The 18,530-nt window shown below is 41.8% G+C and overlaps 1 protein-coding gene across 3 annotated transcripts; it reads right to left on the bottom strand.

Moving 5' to 3' along the window:
• Nucleotides 1-2,698: 2,698 nt before the first annotated feature.
• PLEKHS1 (pleckstrin homology domain containing S1) lies at nt 2,699-18,113 on the bottom strand. 3 transcript variants are annotated; one of them, XM_032117138.1, is made up of 15 exons: nt 17,935-18,113; nt 17,334-17,459; nt 16,826-16,917; nt 16,628-16,734; nt 15,159-15,293; nt 13,883-13,958; nt 13,104-13,211; nt 12,337-12,432; nt 9,143-9,256; nt 8,050-8,165; nt 6,634-6,843; nt 6,307-6,408; nt 5,784-5,919; nt 4,912-5,003; nt 2,699-3,242 (listed from the first exon to the last, which is right to left on the bottom strand). In XM_032117138.1, the coding sequence occupies exons 2-14, from the start codon at nt 17,362-17,364 to the stop codon at nt 4,935-4,937; spliced, it is 1,392 nt and encodes a 463-aa protein (XP_031973029.1). In that variant the 5' UTR covers nt 17,365-17,459; nt 17,935-18,113; the 3' UTR covers nt 2,699-3,242; nt 4,912-4,934. The 3 variants fall into 3 exon arrangements, with proteins under 3 accessions (XP_031973029.1, XP_031973030.1, XP_031973028.1); XM_032117139.1 differs by lacking the exon at nt 2,699-3,242 and having other exon boundaries at nt 4,421-5,003; nt 16,826-16,887; XM_032117137.1 differs by lacking the exon at nt 2,699-3,242 and having other exon boundaries at nt 4,421-5,003.
• Nucleotides 18,114-18,530: the final 417 nt, after the last annotated feature.

The following is an 18,530-nucleotide window of genomic DNA, read 5'->3' on the forward strand; positions in this document are numbered from 1 at the left end:
GTAATGTCCCTACTGATGAACATCACAAACATCCAACATTTTAAAAGAAGATTAGCACCACTGATAGCCTTGGTCTTAGTGCTCCCACCAACACTTTGCCCGCCACTGCTGGGTTATAAACAAAACAAATTCTCAGGCACAGATCGACCCAGGCACGCCAGGATGAAAAACTGAACATGGCCAGACATTTTCTGTGGCAAGTCCAGTCCTGCTGCTAGCACAGCAGCTTGGTGCCCTCCAAAGTGCTGGTCCTGCTGTAAGATGGAGTCACCAAAGAGGTGTCAGCAGCAAGCAAAGGGCTCCTGGTTGCTGAGGGTCCTCATAGTGGAGGTGTGGTCTCATTTATGGTGATTTTCCTGAATGAAAGACTTGTATCTACCTTGTCTGGCTTCTCTGCTTCTTTAAGGGGTGCAATAAATTAGAAGGTGGTAAGGTGATTCAAAATTCTGTTGGGGTCCCTTCCCACAAATTCCAGTGGCATTTCTAGGAACTGCCTGGCGTGCTCCAAGTTCCTCGCAGTGACTTGCTGGCCAGCCTGCAGGAGGGAAGTGGCTGGCCACGGCAAGGCTCGTACGTGGACCAAGTATTCATCCCTAGGAAACAAACCTAAAAAGCCCTTAGAGCATCTCAGATTACCTTGTCAGCTCTGCAGACGCACAGGTAGACAGTCAGTACATGCTCTGACAAAGCAAGCAAGGAAGCACCTTCGTAAATATTAATGTGTCCCCCAATGGGCCAGGAGTACTGGGTGAATCCATGTGACTGAGATTTCCACAGTCCCTGCTGGTGCAGCTTTCCAGAAGCAGCACAGATGTTGTGAGCCAGTTCCTTGCAGGGAAGTGGGAACATCACCTGACATTCCCTCAGCGCGGCTGAAGGGACTCAGGTAAGCCAGTTTCTGCAGGACATTAGGGATGGCTTCTCCCTTAGCATGGAATGGGCACATCAGCATCTCCCCACAGCACGGGGCCTCGATGAAGCAGCCCTCATGCCTGTAACATACAGGTCTGATGGAGGCTTTTCCAGCAATGTTCTGGGAGCTAAAGCAATTCCTAGTATTGAATGTGATGCTGGAGATCACATTCATGGTGAGACAACATGATGCAAATGTGTCTGAAGTAACTTCTTGAATTTTACTCTGTGTGTATGAGGAAATGGCTCTTCTGAGGTGCCCAGAAAACATGGGGCAAAACACAGATTAAGCACCTGGTGTCCCCAGCTCACCACGGATGCACTCTCTCTGCAATGTGCAGGGTGACATCACTCTCCTTCATTGCAGTTGCTCCTCTTTGAATCCCTTTGCAGAAATTCCAGCCACGCTGAAGTATGTCTGGCTGTTATTTAGATATCCCTATTAAATACATAGGTATTTATTTAGATATCCCTCTAATCTCCCGGGTTGGAGGGACTCTGATAAGCAAGACACTACATTACACAGAGCTCCTCTCTGGCTCAGTTCAGGGTGGAGACTGCACTTATGAGACTGCACTTATACTTTCCTGGCTGGACTTGTTCTCCCGCAGGACTTGGGCTCTCTTGATCTGTTTATGACTCCAACCCCAGTTCTCAGGAGTGTTGCCCTTGAGAGGAAGTGTGGGGGTTGTGTGGTCTGGTTTGTGCTTTCTGTTCAATGGGCTTTTTATTTTTCTTAACTTCAATGACCTCACACCAATATGGAGACTTCCCTTACCATCACTTTCTCTCTCTTCCAGGACTTGCTTTTCTCCTGGGCAATTGCCATCTTCCCGCTGAAGGGCTAGAAAGAGCATGATTCATGTTTGGGAATTCAAGGGGAAATATTTGCTGCTGCTAATGAGTGAGTGCAGCACAGGAATGTGCCACAAATTAACAGCCAGGGAAACAACCTAAATCTTTATTTAAGTGTAGCTTTTTTAAAAAGGGCTGTTTGGTGACTCATCTGCAGATTACTGGGAAGTTACAGGTAATCTCTGCAGGACAAAGAGGGGCCATGTTAGGATAAAATGAGGTGTTTTTCAGCATACAATGTGTTGTAAAGTGTTAACACTTTTATTAATCATATGTGGGCAGACAACTTCACACACTCTACCAGAATTTACAGTACCCATGTAATTTTTATATTGTGTGTCTGTAAGTGTTATGAATCAGCCAATATGTGACATTAATTATCTGCATTTAGCATTGTGCAAACTGGCATAATGATCAATTATGGAGTAACAGATCTGTAACTGTTTACTGAAGTACGGAAGTAATCCCCCAGTTTTCTAAAATATTCTGGAATTATTCTGTACACACTATATCTAACCAAATCCTGTTTTTGTCCAAAAGTAACATTCTTCCATGGCTGAGAGGTGCAGCATGCAGTGCTCAACATCTGCTTCAGCAGCAGGTTCCATGGAGGTGGCTCTTCTCCCACCACCATGCGAGATCTTCTTCACTAATTCACCTCTTTTGAGAAATGTTTCTCTATGAAATGCTAGGAAATTGCTTCATGGCTTTGAATTTCTTTTTGGTGAAATTATTTGAATTTCAATTTCTCACCTCCTTTGTTCATCCATAACTGGAAACACAAGGTATTTGTCTCACAGTTAAGTGCCATATGATCATTTTCAGGAACTGTTTGAAAAAATGATGGAAGAATGCAGGGTGTTTGGTCTAAGAAAAAGAGAAGAGAGAACAGGTAGAAAAAATACCTTCCATAATGAAGATTTGTCTGGAGACAGTGGCAATCCAAATATTCCCTATGCCCACTGAATACAGGGCAAGAAAAAATTGTGTTAATTTTCTGAAAAAAATTTCTAGGATAAATACTAGAAAAAAAATTCCCAATTTTACAGAGAGATGAGTCTTGGAACAACATAGGAAAATTTAGACTTTCCTTTTCCAAAGTTTAGAAGAAGAGTTGAGGCAAACCTTGGCCAGGAAAGGCTGAGGACAACGTCCTAAGTAGATGCTCTTGAAGTAGGTGATCTGTGATTTTAGGATTCAGGCCATGAGGACTGTCCTTGCAGACTGACAGAGTTACAGGGCTGGAAGAAGCCCTGTATAGTGACAGCCATCCACCCCATCCCTCAGGGGCTCCTTAGGCAGAAACGGATTTGCTGTGCTCAAAGCAGCTGTGCAGAGCAAAGGAGTCCCATAGCAGCTTTGGAAAAGAGCTCCCAAGAAATGTGTTTCTTCCATTTTCAGCCTCTGTAGTTCCAGAACTGGGAGTTTCCTCTGTATTTATGCAGAATTCAGCACAAACAGGCCTTTGAACACCACTGAAACAGAAAAATCAAAATGTGCTCCTTTCCCACCTTGAGAAACAAGCATGTCCCAAACACTCTTACCTCAAAAGCAGAAGAGACAGGCTCTGAATGTGGAAACATTCAGTCTGGAAATTAATCTCTTGAACAGGAGCTGAGTCTGAACAGACTATATAAATATTTGTGTTTGCCTGTTTTGAGTTACTTGATGTTGTTTTCATCTTCAGCTGAATAAAATTTTATAACGATTTTTTAAAAAGTCCAGCACATTTGTCAAATTTACTACTGCAGTAAAAGGCACCAATGCTGATTTTTAGTGAGTTTAGTTCCTTACTGTAGTAGCCAACTTAGCCTTATTCAATTGGAAGCTGGACAAATACCTCCTTTGAGCCCAATCCACCTTAATCAAAGCTTATATAAATCTCTTAATATGAGTAATCCTGTGCCTGCTAAACCCAGTAGTTATTTTGGTTCTATCTGGCAAGACAAAACTATCAGTACTCAAACCCCATGATTCTGTTTGTTGCCACATCCCTGTATATTGACACTATCTATTTTATGGCAATATGTGTGTGTAAAAAATCCCCACACAAAGTGTCCATGCTCATACAGGGCACAGGTATGTGCTCTGCCACATCACACCATGGTGCTGTGAGCAACAGAGGCCACTCTAGGACAGGACAAAGCTCCCTTTTGGCATCCACTGAAGCATCCCTGAAGGCAGTTTCATATCAATCTGCTTTTGGTGTGGTGTCAGCTGAAAATTGGTCATGTTTCTATGGCAGCAATGCAAGGAAGCCATATCCACAAATAAATATTTACAGGATAAAATAAGCACTTGCTCTGGAAATGCTGCTGCCCCAGTGACATCCCTGTGGTAGTACTTGGTAGATGAAAACACTCTCAGTGAACTCTGTTTGCATGGGGATGAGAGCACATGCTTTCAGATACATCATTTCTCTCTGTGGTTTTCCCAGCTGTTTTTACCAGGAACACTGTCACAGAGAAGGCCAGCCCTTCTCCCTCCCAAATCCATTCATTCCTTTTCACTTAGGGCTTATTTTGGACGTCTGTGAACCCAAAGGTGCCCCAGACACACTCCTTTTCTCCAACCAGCTCTTCTTCCTGTCCTCCCTTGGATGTATTTTTGTGGCTGTAACTTAAGAGGGGCACAACACAAAAGGAGGCCTCACTGAACCACTACACAACATTTTATTTACCACTCTTCCCTCCAACACTGCAGCTCTCAGCTTGCTTGTAACTTTCTGTAGCTAAGGGGAATGCAGGGAAAATATGGCTTTAGTCCAAATGCTGGTTGTTTGCCCACCCTTAACTGATTACAAGTTCAGTATAAATCAGTGTAACTCAGTGTAAAGAGGTGAGCAGAGGCATGAACCAGTAGTGCTTTCTGCTGAAATGCAAAGTATACACAGCGCAAAGGTCACGCAAATTATCTGACCCTCATTTTCTTCCATGTAACAGAAATACATGCCAACATGAAATATAAGCCAAATACATGCCATTCATGCCACAAAATAAGTTATTAAGACATAAAATGAAATCTACATTCTCCATTCTTTGTACTTCAGCAACAAAAGATGTCTGGCAGCTCAAGAAGATGAAGATTATCTCTACACCATATATCAGCTTCTCCTCCCCAGCCTTTTCCATTGAGTTTTGGCACTCAATCATTGAGGTCTTTTTATTTCAGGAACATGAGCAGCCTTTAGCATGGAAGATATCTGCATGTGGAATCCTACATACAGTAAGTTTAACCTTAAAAAAGAAAAAAAAAGGGACATTTTTATAGCTTGTTATATCTGATCAACATTTGTGCAACTATCTGACTTGTATTTGAACTAGCTAAATAAAAATTCGCCACTAAGAGAGATGAGTAGTTTTTTTTCCTTGCTGAGACTGGCTTTCCTTTCTTTAGATGCCAACGGCATCTCATGACCTCAACCTTCTCCGCAGAATTCAAATATGAATGTGTTTGGATATGGGTCATGAACCTGGATACTGAAATGTGAGTTCAGAAACACATGTAATAGGTCACAGTGGGGTTAAAGAACATCTTAGAAATCTCCCACTCTCTTCAAAAAACACAGTCTCACACAAAGAGATGTGTCGTGTTTGATAAGCAATAGGAGGTAGGCATCCAGGGCTCTGCCCTCAATACCCAAAACCACTATAAACAACTAGGCATCCACTGAAGGCAATGGTTTATTTATAAATTTGCAATTTATATGCATTAGCCAAAAAATAAAAATCACAAGTAACTCTAGTTTATGGTTGCCCAGTCAAATCTCTTGGGGTTGCTCAACCTCTTTTAGATCAAGTCCTCAAACACTGCAGTGCTGACCTTGCATTCCCCACATAGCTCAGGATTACGAGATGCCCCATCAGAATGATGCTGAGGAGCTGTTTGGTTCTGGAGTTATTCATGCCAAACTTAGACCAGAGTAAACTGGTTTGAACTGAGCCTCTTGAAATGCAAAAACGAAATTGCTTTCTCATTTGGCTCGAGACATTTGAGCCAAGGTTAGTCAAGCTTACCTCCTTTCTTGCAGACCTGCTGATGAAGAAGTAAGCCTCCTCCACACCCTGGGGCTGCAGATCATTCACAGCCACCACGTGGTCTCCGTGGTTAAACAAACACCCCAGTCTGTGAGGACCAGTCCACTGTGAAACGCTGTGGAGGGCAGACAGTAAGGGAAACATACAGGATATCCAGTCACTGCAGTGGCTGGGCAGGACTGCAGTTATGGGGCTGCCCTCTGGAAACGACACACGCGTTCAATGACTTCCTAACTTTTTAAATCTGGTTCTGGCTGAAACCATCACTAATTATTACAGAGCATGCTGGATTCTGTAGAGACCTTTACAACAGCAGTTGAAATACGAACTCAAGTACACAAAGAATCTGAGAGAGCAGAAGGAATCACTGAAGTACCGACAAGCACTGCCCCTGCCCTGTTCTGTCCTGCCAGAACTGCACGTGAGTGTCCATAGTTGTACATTTCTGTGCCTGTCACTTATACCCATCTCTCAGGCACTGTCACAAGACATCCAGACTTACCATATTCGTCCTGCTGCTTCAGTAAGTTTTAGGTAATTGTTAATATCAGCCAGGGGTACGAAAATATCCAATTTCTGCAGCTGCATCTCATCTGTAACTTGACTGTGAGAGAAAAACATCAGAGACCACAGAATCATAGAACAGCTCAAACTGGAAGGGACCCATAAGGATTATTGAGTCTAACTCCCTGCTCCTTGCAGACTCCCTAAAACTAAATGCTATGAGTAAGAGCATCATCCAGATACCTCTGGAATGCTGACAGGCTTGGCAAGCTGAAACCCATGAACATGTCTGTCTTCTCTGCAGCCAGCTGGAGAAGACACTTACCTGAGCAGTATAGACAAGTGAACCACTGAGAGGGGTAATGAGTTTTGCCTTCTCTGAAGGGTTGGCTGCAGGCTGGTGCTGCCTTCTGGGAATTTTGTGTCTCTGTTTGCTTCCAAGTCTCTTGGACATGCACCGTTGTTCTGGCATTTGGGAGGGGATGGGAGCCCATCACGTCTGCACGTGAGCTGGCATCTCTCATCCAGCAGCTTACTGAAGAGAAATGATGATAAAAAATTTAGGGGGTTGACAATTCCAGGCACTCTAGCTGTGTTTGAAGCTGGATCAAGCAGCCATCAGTAAAGCAAAGAATAACAAGTTCTTGTAGAATATCCAGTGGACAAAATAAAATTGAAGTAAAATAAACAGCCCTTCTAAAAATGGATCATAAATCTCAAAATAAACATTTTCAGTATGTAAAAACTACTTACTAAGCCTGAAAATATTCCAGCTAACAGCACGCCTTGACAAAGAAACTGAGTACAGATTGTTGGCCTTGTCTGTACTGGATTCTGCAGGGATGTAAAGCTGTCCCTTGGGAGATGTGATAACTCAGAAGTACTTGAACTCCTTTTAGTTTTATTTGATAAGCCTTTTATTGCCTGGAGCTGAGTCCCCATCATGCCCCAAACAAGACTGGGGTTAGTAGCAAAAGCTGCTCTTGGTTTATTTTAACTCAGATTGGCATAACCTTGTGAGGTTTTTATGGTAACTCCCTCTGGGGGAGTCCCGAAGGCACAGATGAGCTTGAATTAATCTATTGGGACAAACTGGTTAGTGGGTCTGCATTTCCAGTAGCCTCCCTCCATGTGGCCTAAGATCTGACACCTACAGACAGTCAGATCTTAGGCCTTTCTTTGGGACATGGCAAACACTGTACCTTCAAAACACACAGCAACAGAGCTGTTCTTTGGATGGGAAAATGAAGTGAGAATGTGACCTAACTCACACAACTTCCTAATGGAAAGTTGGGAGCTAATGCCCCATCTCTACCTTTCTCTTTCAACCTCTAGATAATGCTGCCTGATCTGGGAGCATCTGTCTGAAAGGTTGTTGGAGTTTGGCTGCAGTGACTCAGTAAAGTGGTGAGCTGTTGTGTCATAAAAACCCAGAAAATGTTTGAGTCAACAAAAAGTGCTGCATCCTATAGTCAGAGCCTGTATATAGTCAGAGCCTGTATAGTCAGAGCCTGTATAAGTGCAGGAGTCTGCAATGTGAGCTTAAATTTCATGTTAATGAGTTTGAATTTGACTCCAGTGTTCCCATGAGTGCTGAACTTTGTGAACCAAGACCCAACAAGGACTCATTCAAACAAGATGCAGCCTCTAGACCTTGTTATGCAAATACCAGAGATGTCAGCTTTATCTCTATTGCTCTGTCACTTTTAATTTGCAAAACCTTAATGAAGTTGTTACTTACAGTGATTTCATTGACATATAAATGTTCTCCTTTACTGGAGTGTTCTGCACTGGCTTCTCTTGCACAGGGACATCAGACTCAGCTGTAGGGTCAGGTTTTGACACTTCAGTAGTGCACTGTGAGAAATACGTAACAGTATAAGACATTAATGTCATTGCCCTGCCTACAGAAGAACCCCCCCGTTAATTTCCTTATTTTGTTCAGTGCTTACGCTGTTTAAACACATTGGCTAATACAGCCTGGCTTTCCTCAAATCAGTCAGTTCCCAGGAACTGGGAGCTAGAAAGGTGCTTGAAACTTAAAAGTTAATGCTGGAATTATTGGCACTGCCAGACTGGGGTGTGAGAAGCCATATTCTAGAGTGCTACCAGAAAAAAATGGTTGCCTTTTAATTTAAGCAGGCTGTAAAAGGAGACTTGTTCTTTGGGTATGCTTAACTTGGAGTACTTAGATTATATGACCAAATCACATTGTTAATGTCCTTCAGTCAGATGTACAGCCTGTGACTTCTGCAGAAAACTGACCACTTATATTCTGACCACTGATTTCATGGGAAGCCTAGAGAAATTAGCCTCCCAAATTGGGTGTCAAAATTTGTATAAAATTACCAGCATGATTTCTCCTGCTGCCTTGTTTCGCAGTGAAATGTGGATACCAAAATGTAGCACAGTGTTTTAACAGAACTGCTTTAATGCAGCTTACTGGTGCTTCAACAGAATTACATTTCAAAATACATAAAACTAATGTACTGTTACATTCTCTAAATGAAGTTTTCACATTCAGAAGAAAAAACCAACCCTATCCTATTATACAACAGGCAAAAGCCATTTACAATGAAAGTCAGTTTGGGGAGTTTCACCGAAATCGGCAATGTTTTTGTCAAAATGCCACTTTGCACCAGAAAGATCCTTTGAATGAATCTAGTGTGTTTTTTCTTGTATAAATGAAAGCTCTATTACCTAATGCTTTATCTTTATATTCCTTTTGCAAGGTACAAGTGGTTCCTCCTACCAGTTCCTCTTTGGCTCATTAAATGTCTCTTGTGTCCTTGGAGCTGTTAACAAACCATTAGAACTCACAGCTGATAAACTACCTTTGCTAAAACGCTGCTGGGAGTTTGGTAATAATCTTCTTCATCCTTTTTGATGTTTTCCTCTGGATCTGACAACAGCAGATTTTCCTCACTTCTTCCCAGAATTTTTTCCTTCTGAAAGAACGAGTTTGTATTTAACAGGCTCAGTTATACAGATTAACATGCACTTTTCTATTTACGAGAAGTAATAGAATCAGCAAGTATTCACAAAAAAACATGGGAAGATACAGTTCTCCTTGAAGTGAGATATGCTCAGAGTCATCTTATTTTAGAAACAAGGTTTCTGTATCTGTGCTCCTGACTGTATTTTTGAAATTCAGTGCACACAGACAAAACCAGACACTGGTACTAGTACTTCTCATAGATGGATTGGTGGTAACCAGGCTGTTGCCATTGATTGCATAATCATAACCTGTTATTTTGTTTAAAAATCAAGTGTTTTAAATACTTTTTTGTATGAATCTGCATGAATTTAGGGTCACTTGTGTGGAAAAGTTTTTCTCTTTGCATTCAGTTCTGAAGTCCTTACATTAGGAAGAAAATCTGTAGGAAATATAGGGGTTAATTTGGATATATTTGTCCTTTTTAAGCAGCTTTTAACTGCTATCAAGTAAAGAATGAATTTGGGATTCCCCTGACTAATGAGAAATTTATTTTCTCTTACTTCTCTGTGAGCAAAAAGATACTCCAGAAGACTGGAGATCTGACATAGAATCCTCTGTGTCCTGAGTGATATTCTGCCTTCATAAATACCTGAAACATTAAGTTTGGGGCAATTTGGTAAGTCAAGGAGAAATTCATCCCTCCACCAAGTTTAGCTTTTCAAGTTGCAAAGAGAAATTATTTATTTTTATGTCTCCTTGTTGACTTCACTACAGTGAAGAGTATGGTAATTAGTATTTAGCTGCCTCCTAGTTCAATTCTCTGTGCCATGTTTGTGATGTGTTTTTTATCTCTACACTTACATCCTTGGTTTCCATGGTGATTGTTTTAATAATTGCTAAATATGCCACGAATATATTACTGTTTTCAAGGTAAAGTAAATTAAACTAATTACTTTCTTATACATAACAAGAAGAAACTGGCAATGAATATTAATTAAGGATGATTACTGTATTTTTTTTTCCTTGTTGGTATAAATGGCATTAAAATCAACTCATGCCATGGGAGTCAGAACAAACTTCAAGTGTCTGTTGAACCATAATATCGGATTTACATCCAATTTTATATCCATTTACATTGGAGAGAAAGTAGACTATGGAGAAAATTGGCTGTAGCACAAGATAGAAATGACACCTGGAGAACAATTGAGTCACTGATACCTATAAGCTCCTTAAGGAAATGTAGGTGTTGCCCTTAGACAGAGGAACCTCTTTAAAAAAATCGGGTGTGTGGCAGATCCCAACAAGAGTGCTTTGCTGCCTGCAATACAGTAATGCCCAGCACAGGGTGATGCAAGTCAGGGCTCCTCATTTTGATGTATTTCAGATCTTGAAAGCTGTGTATCAAAATAGCTGATACTGAATTGCTGAGTCAGATGAGGTTTGGTAGCTCCAGAAGATGGGTTGAAAAGGAGCCAGGTCCCCAGATCCCTCCAGGGTCTCTGCCAGCATGACTAGACTCACTGACATGGAGAATCCTGTTTGCATGAGTGACAACTACTTAACAAAGTGTTTTCAAGGTCTGGGCCTGGGTGAGGGAACCACGGATAAAAAGCAGAACACATCAGAAGCTTGAAATGGGGAGTCACACTGCTAAAAGGAAGTAAATACCAGGGATTAGGTAGAAAGCCAGTTGTCTAGATGTCACTGAGCAGAGAATAGGTCCAGAGATGTTAGCAGATGTTAAGCTTATGAGTCAAGAGAAATATTTTTATCGAGTGAACAAACGTTGTTGTTTCTTGTTCTCTGTACAGCAAGGTTATTTATTTTCACACATGCCGAAGCAGAAACATGAGCTTTGTGCTATTCCCTCTGCTTCAGGCTAAAAAGCTAAAATCCAAATTCCTTATCTTTTAACCCTCGTGGTCAGTCTGTCCCAGCCTGAACAGCTGCATGTAATACCTGCTCTCTGAGGCATTGTAAGTATGAGAAGAATTAATGAATAAGACAGAAAAGGTATGCACAAGGAAGAGACACAAAGAAATTCTTGACATACATCCAGAGCAGGACTGGTTAAATTCAGACCAAGAGTTAACTCAGTGCATTTCAGAGCTCAGACTCACAATTGAATTACTGCAGCTTTATAAAGTACTGTGCATCAGCTGAGCTATGCTGACTGTCTGTGGCATTGCAATGTAGTTTCAACTATTCACTTCTTTCCACTAAATTTAGCTGTATTATCTCATAGCTGCTCTCAGCCTATATACAAGGATGGTGATTGCAGCATGTGATTTACCACCCTGCTAGCTGTGATAGCAGAACAGATTCTTTGCCCTGTATCTCAGCCACTCCAGGTCATAGGTCAGTGCATAAACTGTCAATAAAGATAGGTTTAAGCTTCAGAGTGGTGTGGTAGAGCCTTGGCTGTGCCTTCTGTCCTCTTGACTCTGCTGCAAAGGCAGCAATCCACGGCAGAGGAAAACTGCTGCAGGCACTAGTTCAGGGAACACAGGTCAGAACACTTAGCCAGTAATACATGATAACTTTCATCTTTTTATCTTTCTAAATCACTCCTGCTGGATATGGAAGTGAAATTACTTGAAGACATATTAATGCTGACAGAAGGTCAGTTCTGAGATGTGCCTCAATTTAACAAGCTCTTGTTCTGTAATTTAGTTACATTGACTCGATTGCTACTGGCAAAGGCTGAAGAAATAAACCATTTAGGAACAACTGTGGCACAGCTGAGAAATGTGCAGGGAGGGACAAATCCTCAATCAGTGCAACTGCGGGGCTTTCTCATCAAGTTTGTGAGAGCTGCCACAATTAGCAGTTGCTGTGTAAAAACTGAGGACCTGACTCCAAAAGCCCCAAACAAACACAGGTATTTCAAGCAAGTTTTTAGAAGATTATTTTCAATGGTAAGCAAGAAAACAGACTAAATATTTAGGAAACTTTCATAGTGGAAATCAACTCAGTGTGCTGGGAAAGTAGGTGGATAATCTATAGTCACAGACACTCAGGTGAGATAAAAGCCAATATTCACTTCTGCAGATGGAACAAGGCAGGAGCTGTTTGATTTGTTCTGCTCACCAGGCTTGGCAAAACTCCTCTTGGTGAGTCACACTGAGCCTGATGAGGGCCAGGATCCGAATAAGGCCTGTTCTTGTCTTCTGAGGAACCATTCTCCTGTATACAAAGAAAAAAGATTGACTCCTCATAAAGATGCACTGGAGGTGCTTCACCCACATTCATTTTCCACTCGCTGGGGCTGGGCCATTTGCACAGAGCTTTGTGACTACAGAAACCCAGCAATTCCTTGGCTGCTATTTCACCCTGCTACCTGCACTGCAATTGCTGTGGGATGGCAGCAATGCTTTCCCTCCTTTCTATTTAAATATTGAGGGGCAAGTCTGTAAGGCACAGAGGAATTGGATCTGAACTCTCCTCTAAGCTTTACAGCCTAAAAAGAGAGAGATAAAGCACAATCACACATCAGGAGGAATGTGGCTAGCAGCTGCCAAAACAATCATCACATACCTCTGCCAGGGCATGTCAAAGCAAATCTTCAGGAGTTTACCTAATGCCCACTAATATTTGCCAGTCAGTTGAGACAACCAGTGAGTATTTTCTCTCATGTGCCTTTACTTATATGCAGACTTGCCTCAAAAGTATTTCCCTTGTGGGGTCTGTGGTGTTACCATCCAGGTGCTACTCAGGAGCCCCACCAGAACAGACCACCCAGGTATCCACTGCAGAAACTCTGAACAACATTTGATGGAAAAGAGCAACTATACAAATGAAATTTCACAGTCATGCCTAGGCACAGACTTGTTATTAAGGATGGTTAATCAGTTTACCTTCTGGTAGCTTTGCCTGTCCGGAAAGCTGGTCATTTCTATAGAATTTGAGAACAGTGGCAAAGAGGAGGACCGGCTTCTGACTTCTGGATTTGGAAGATCTTGGTTCTAGAAGTAAGGGAACAGCAGTCTAAGAAAACAGGGCACCTTTTGGGTGTGGGCTAAAATGTACTAATGCACCCCACTAGGGCAAATTTTACTTCTGATGGCTCAGAGGCATTGTCTACATGGCATTTTTCAGGCAGACATAAATTTGCCCTGCTTGCACTTTGAGCTGTCTGGAAGCTGCAGGGATGTGAGTACTTAGTGCTGAGTCTAAACTGGTGGGCCTGGCTGGCTGACAAGGTGCAGAAACTTGGGCCTGAGCTTGAACTACTTCCAGGGCTTCCAGCTGGTTCATAACTTTGACAGACTGATGTAAAACAATGTGTAAATGTAACCAAAATGCACCCGCTAAGTATAACACACAAGTTTTCATTCTGATGCATCAAAGGTGCAGTTCATTGCAGCATAATATCAATCATCCCCTCATTTCCATTTGGCTTACTCTTCAAAGATATTCCTTCACTGTAAAATCAATCCCAGTGCAGACAGACTGTGCAATGCCTGCTTGATGCATAATTTAGCCAGGGTACAGGATTTATAAGAAAATTAATTTCTGAATAACCAAGGTCAGAGGCAACTTGCAAGGCAAAAATCAGGAAAATTCCTTTGCACAGTTTTCTAATGAAAATAGAAACATCTTCTTTTTTCTAAAATCAAGTACAGTAACATGTCACCTGAGGGCAGCATCCACCTCTTTTGTCCTCCCTGCAGATGGAAGATATCAGAGTGACCCAGTCGTCTGTTTCCTGCCTGTAGGTTGGAACAATGGGAATGAAAACTTACTGACAAGTAACACAAGGGCAATCCGTTTGCCTACCCACTTCTTCCTACGGGGCCCAAAACAAAATTCTCAAGATCAGTGGGAAAACTCTGCACCTTCCTTTCAGGAAAGAGTGCTCAGCAGGTCATGGCCAGATGGCAAAGTCTGACTCAGAGAGCTAACAAGGCTTGGGAATGCACTTGGGCCATCAGGATGAGAAACAAGCCATGAAAGGATGGTTGAAGCTGTTTTTCATGCTTGCAGTGGATTTAGTTGGATTCATTCTGGAATGCTTTCCACTGAGTGTGGGCTGTGAGAGCCGCGCCCCGGGGGAAGGCGTTGGGTGGCACGCTCAAGTAGCACTCAGGTATGTGTTTTTCTTCTGTGCTTATCAGAATTTCACACATCAGCTACTCTTCTGCAAAAAGGCAAAAAATCCCCTGACACGCTTGTGACTGGGAAACTGAAGAGGAGACACTGGGAACCAGCAGCACAGCAGCACAAACATCCTCCCTCACCTAAATGAGCTCTGGCTGATCACGTCCACAGAAACAGTTTCTGGACTCAATTCCAGCCTGAAAAAGCACCACCCTGCTGCACCAAAGCCCCCAGTCTGTACGTTTGGGATCTGTTTTCCTTCAGGAGAATTTTTGTCTTCAATCTGCTTCCCTTGATTAATAACCTACTTTGCAGGCAATATTACTCCCTGGGGTTTACCCATAAGAAGCCGAAGCTTTTCTAACCCCCAGGAGCTGCTGGGTGAGAAGGCAAAGGTCTTCGCTCTTCCTTGACCCCTAACCAGCACAGTTTGAAATGGCACTGCCATGCTGAGGTACTGCCACTGCCATCCCCACTCCCAGGCCTGTGCTCCCACTGCTTTCCCATGTTGGATGCTGTAACAGGGTGGCTGCAGGGAAGGTGAGCTCACCTGCCTGAACCAGCAAAAAATTAACCCAGCCATGAGCAGGAGGGCGGCGGGGGGCAGGAAATGACATAGAAAAGAGCTGTTTTCCATTGGACCAGCCAGCTGAATCACCTCAGCCCAGAGCTGTGCCTTCAGTAGCTGAGACACAGGAAGGGAAGGGAGCGGCTGTGAAGGAGCAGGACCCTGCCTTGGGGCAGCAGCAACTTAGTGCTACATCAGTTTAACAGCACTGTCACACTGCTTTTGCACATCTTGCTATGCCCACCTGCTGTTCCCGATGAGGTAGTAACATCTGTTTCCAGTGCTGATGGACATCACCTGCTCGGGAAGGCATTTAAACATCTTCTTCACTGTTTCCATAATTTCAGCATTACTTATGCCAACTTCAACACTCATGATTCTGTGAAGAAAACCATATGAAACATCCTATATCACTCTACATAGTTACATACAAATAGACACACATATATATGTGTGTGTATGTCCATATTTTACTCTAAGCACAGCCTAATATGATGACATCTGCAAGGGAAAAGTTAAACATTTTTCCACAGGAAAAAAAAGTGCTCAAGAAAATAATTGCACACATTCAAAGAGGTGGTCTTTCAGTGAAGAAAACATCCAGGCAAAAATATAAAATTAACTTTTGCAAAGTGTCCAGACAATGGATCCTCATTTATGGAAAAAAGGGCCGTTGGTTTAATTCAGAATCTTGAAAAGAAGCGATAGTAAGAAAAATTTCTTGTGGAAGTTTTTTAACCACTATAAAACAATAGATTTGATTTGAAACTAATTGTATATTAATAGTGTTTTAATAGAGGGGAAGAAGAACAGAAGTGCTCTTAATGGATACTTGAAGCACTTGAAGTACTACTTCCATTAACTTCCAAGAAGCCAAATTAATAAAAATAATAACAACAATAATTATGGTAATAATGTAACCACAGACCACTGAGCAAGTTGCAGTATTTTTGAAAGCTCCACAATGTAAATCATTTTAATGGAAGAAGCACAACAGCAATGTGGTGAGTGACCTCCAAGCCTAACAATTCCAGGAGCCTGGAGTATTAACGTCTAGATCTGACAGGTAAAATCTTTACATTTCCCATTACATTTTCTGTTTCCCTTGCAAGTATCTCGTACCACCTGTGACATGGTAAAGGGTGCCAATACAAAGCCAAAGATACCCAGTCTTGCTGCAGTAGCACTGTGCTGACAGGAATGAAATGACCAACCCCAATGAGCCAAGCAGAGCAATTTCACGGCAGAGTAAGAGGGAGAGAGCAACCAGAGTCAGCCCAAGGGGTTATGTGAAAGTCAGGAGACCTTTGCACAAACCTGCAAAGCACTTTGTGAAGCTGTAAGCTGGGAAAGGGTGTGTGCCACAGCTGAGAGTGAATGAATGCACAGCACTGTCCTCACAGGGGGTAAAATGTGTTCCACTACAGGAACACAGCCTGCGGGATCATGGAGCCAAGCAAGGTACCTCGTTTGCAGATACATCACAACAATCACTCACACTAAAGTAAATTACAATAAAGCAAGTCAGGATTTTCACTTCAACATACATCACAGTTGCACCCAAAGCCTACAAATCCCAAGGGACACTTCTCTGGACTTTGCTGGGTTTGAATCAAACCTCAGTCAGGAACAAGTGCCTGTACAATCAGTGGCCATTGGAGAGTGCTGATACATGATTTAAAATAAAAGAGATGATGCATTGCAGTTACATACTGATCAACAGCTATGGAGCCTTTTACATGTTGGCCTTTTAGATACTTCAGGATGTAATTCCCCTTCCTGGATTTGGACAGGACAAAAAGACGCCTTTTCCAGGAATTCTGCCAAAGAGAAAGCAATTTGTCTCTCATTAAAATTCAGGAGAACAGAAATGAGGGATTGCTGAAATATGACTAATCTGTGCTAGTATACCTGTGAGCTGAAAAGCTGAAGAGGTGGTGATTTGATGAAGAATCCGTGCTTGCAGACATCACCTTCAGGGCAAAATGTATTTTGAATTGTGACTAATCAAAGAGAAATGAACAGCACCATTACTTAACTTGCTGCCAATTAATCTCTTAAAAAAGATCAATTTCCAGTTCAGGAAATTGTTGCTTAACACTGTTTTTTTGTGCTTAAATAGCCATAAGACAAACACAAATCAAGGCTATAAAATATAGAGACACGCGCTGCTTCCCTGATGTTAATGCTGACAACTGGCCCAAATTGTAAACTAATGGTAGTGAAAATGTAGGGGCTCAGAAGGTATCATGAGCTGCTGTCTTATTTGACTGATCTTACTTAACTTTTAGGGTCTGGTCTTATTTATCTTCATAATTAGTGATCTGAAATGCACCCCAATGAAATTCATAGGTGGCATTCACTCAGCTAAGGATAACAACTTTACTAGTAAAAAATTTTAGTACAAGAAATTTTGTACCTGCAGAATTTCTTTTGCTTGTAGAAGCCATCCTGATTGTTTCTTCCACCCAGATAACAAAAATGTTGAAGCTAATTCCTTTCAGTTTGCTTGCTGCTGAGCAGCATTTCACTGCACACACAATTGCTGTTGAGAAAATAACAAATATCTTACAACTGTTAATTTTCATACTGATGATCAAAATACATAAAATAGCCATAATAACTATTAATTTAAATATATTCTAAAATAATTTTATAGCATATTAAAATACACACTATATTTGTTATTTTATAATACGATCATAAAATTACAAATAACAAATATTACCCATTTTTATAGGCCAAAAAGATGATTTGCCTAGAAGTGAGAGCTGCCAAAAGAACTTCATTTTGCCCTTTCTTCTGCGCTAGTCACAACACCTGTAACCTAGGAATACTGCAACCATATATGTTTCTGACACTGCTTTGACAGTATGATCAGTCCTGTATAAAATCAGCATAACTTGGCCTAAAGAGTTTAAAATACGTGTGGAAAATACAGTTAAAATGCTATGACAATTTTAATAATTTGCAAGTCTGTAGTATTCTTAATACAATGCCTTTTCAGAAGTTTGCCTTACCTCAAAACTCTCATTCCCTGCAAAATCAGATCTTGGCTGGAAGTTGTTTGTTACCTACGAGGAGGTTACACAGACCCTCTTGTGCCACCTGAAGCCACACAGCCTCTCCCGGAAAAATCTGAAGGATTACAAGTGCTGTTCTCTGGTTCTTTGCTGAGAACCCTGGTTGGAGTGAGAGCTTCAAGGGCTTTCCTTTGTTTGTGTTTCTTCAGTGGTTTACTCCATGGTGACGAAAGTAAACATGGCACAATGAGGAGCGGGGTGGTCAGAAACGGGGCGGGTTACACACGGAATTTTACCCCTGAAACACAATTAAAGCTATAGGCTTTCATTCCTCCTGCTCCAGGCTGTAAGTGGGAATGACCCACTGCAAACTTAGGTTCATCAGATATTTCTGAACAACATTTCTGTCTGTATATTTTTTGAGTTTTTTACGGAAACCATCGCAATTTTTGCCTTTTGGGGAAGAAAGATTTCTTGTACAAATGCTGTGATAAACTGTTACAAAACTTGCTTCTAGAGTTTTCATCTGTTGCCTACCAAAAAAATAAAAGGACAAAAAAGCAATTTCCAAAACTAAAAATGACTGCACACAA

Source organism: Corvus moneduloides, chromosome 8 (assembly GCF_009650955.1).
Source record: "Corvus moneduloides isolate bCorMon1 chromosome 8, bCorMon1.pri, whole genome shotgun sequence".
NCBI classification, from domain to species: Eukaryota; Metazoa; Chordata; class Aves; order Passeriformes; family Corvidae; genus Corvus; species Corvus moneduloides.

Bases quoted from the DNA above. Each gene is read 5' to 3' on its own strand.
- PLEKHS1 (XM_032117138.1), bottom strand. From the start codon at position 17,364: ATGGCTTCTACAAGCAAAAGAAATTCTGCAG. The intron at 16,735-16,825 runs GTATACTAGCAC...TCTCTTTGGCAG, and splicing joins TTCAGCTTTTCAGCTCACAG to AATTCCTGGAAAAGGCGTCT. The intron at 12,433-13,103 runs GTAAACTGATTA...CTTTGTATACAG, and splicing joins ACAGGCAAAGCTACCAGAAG to GAGAATGGTTCCTCAGAAGA.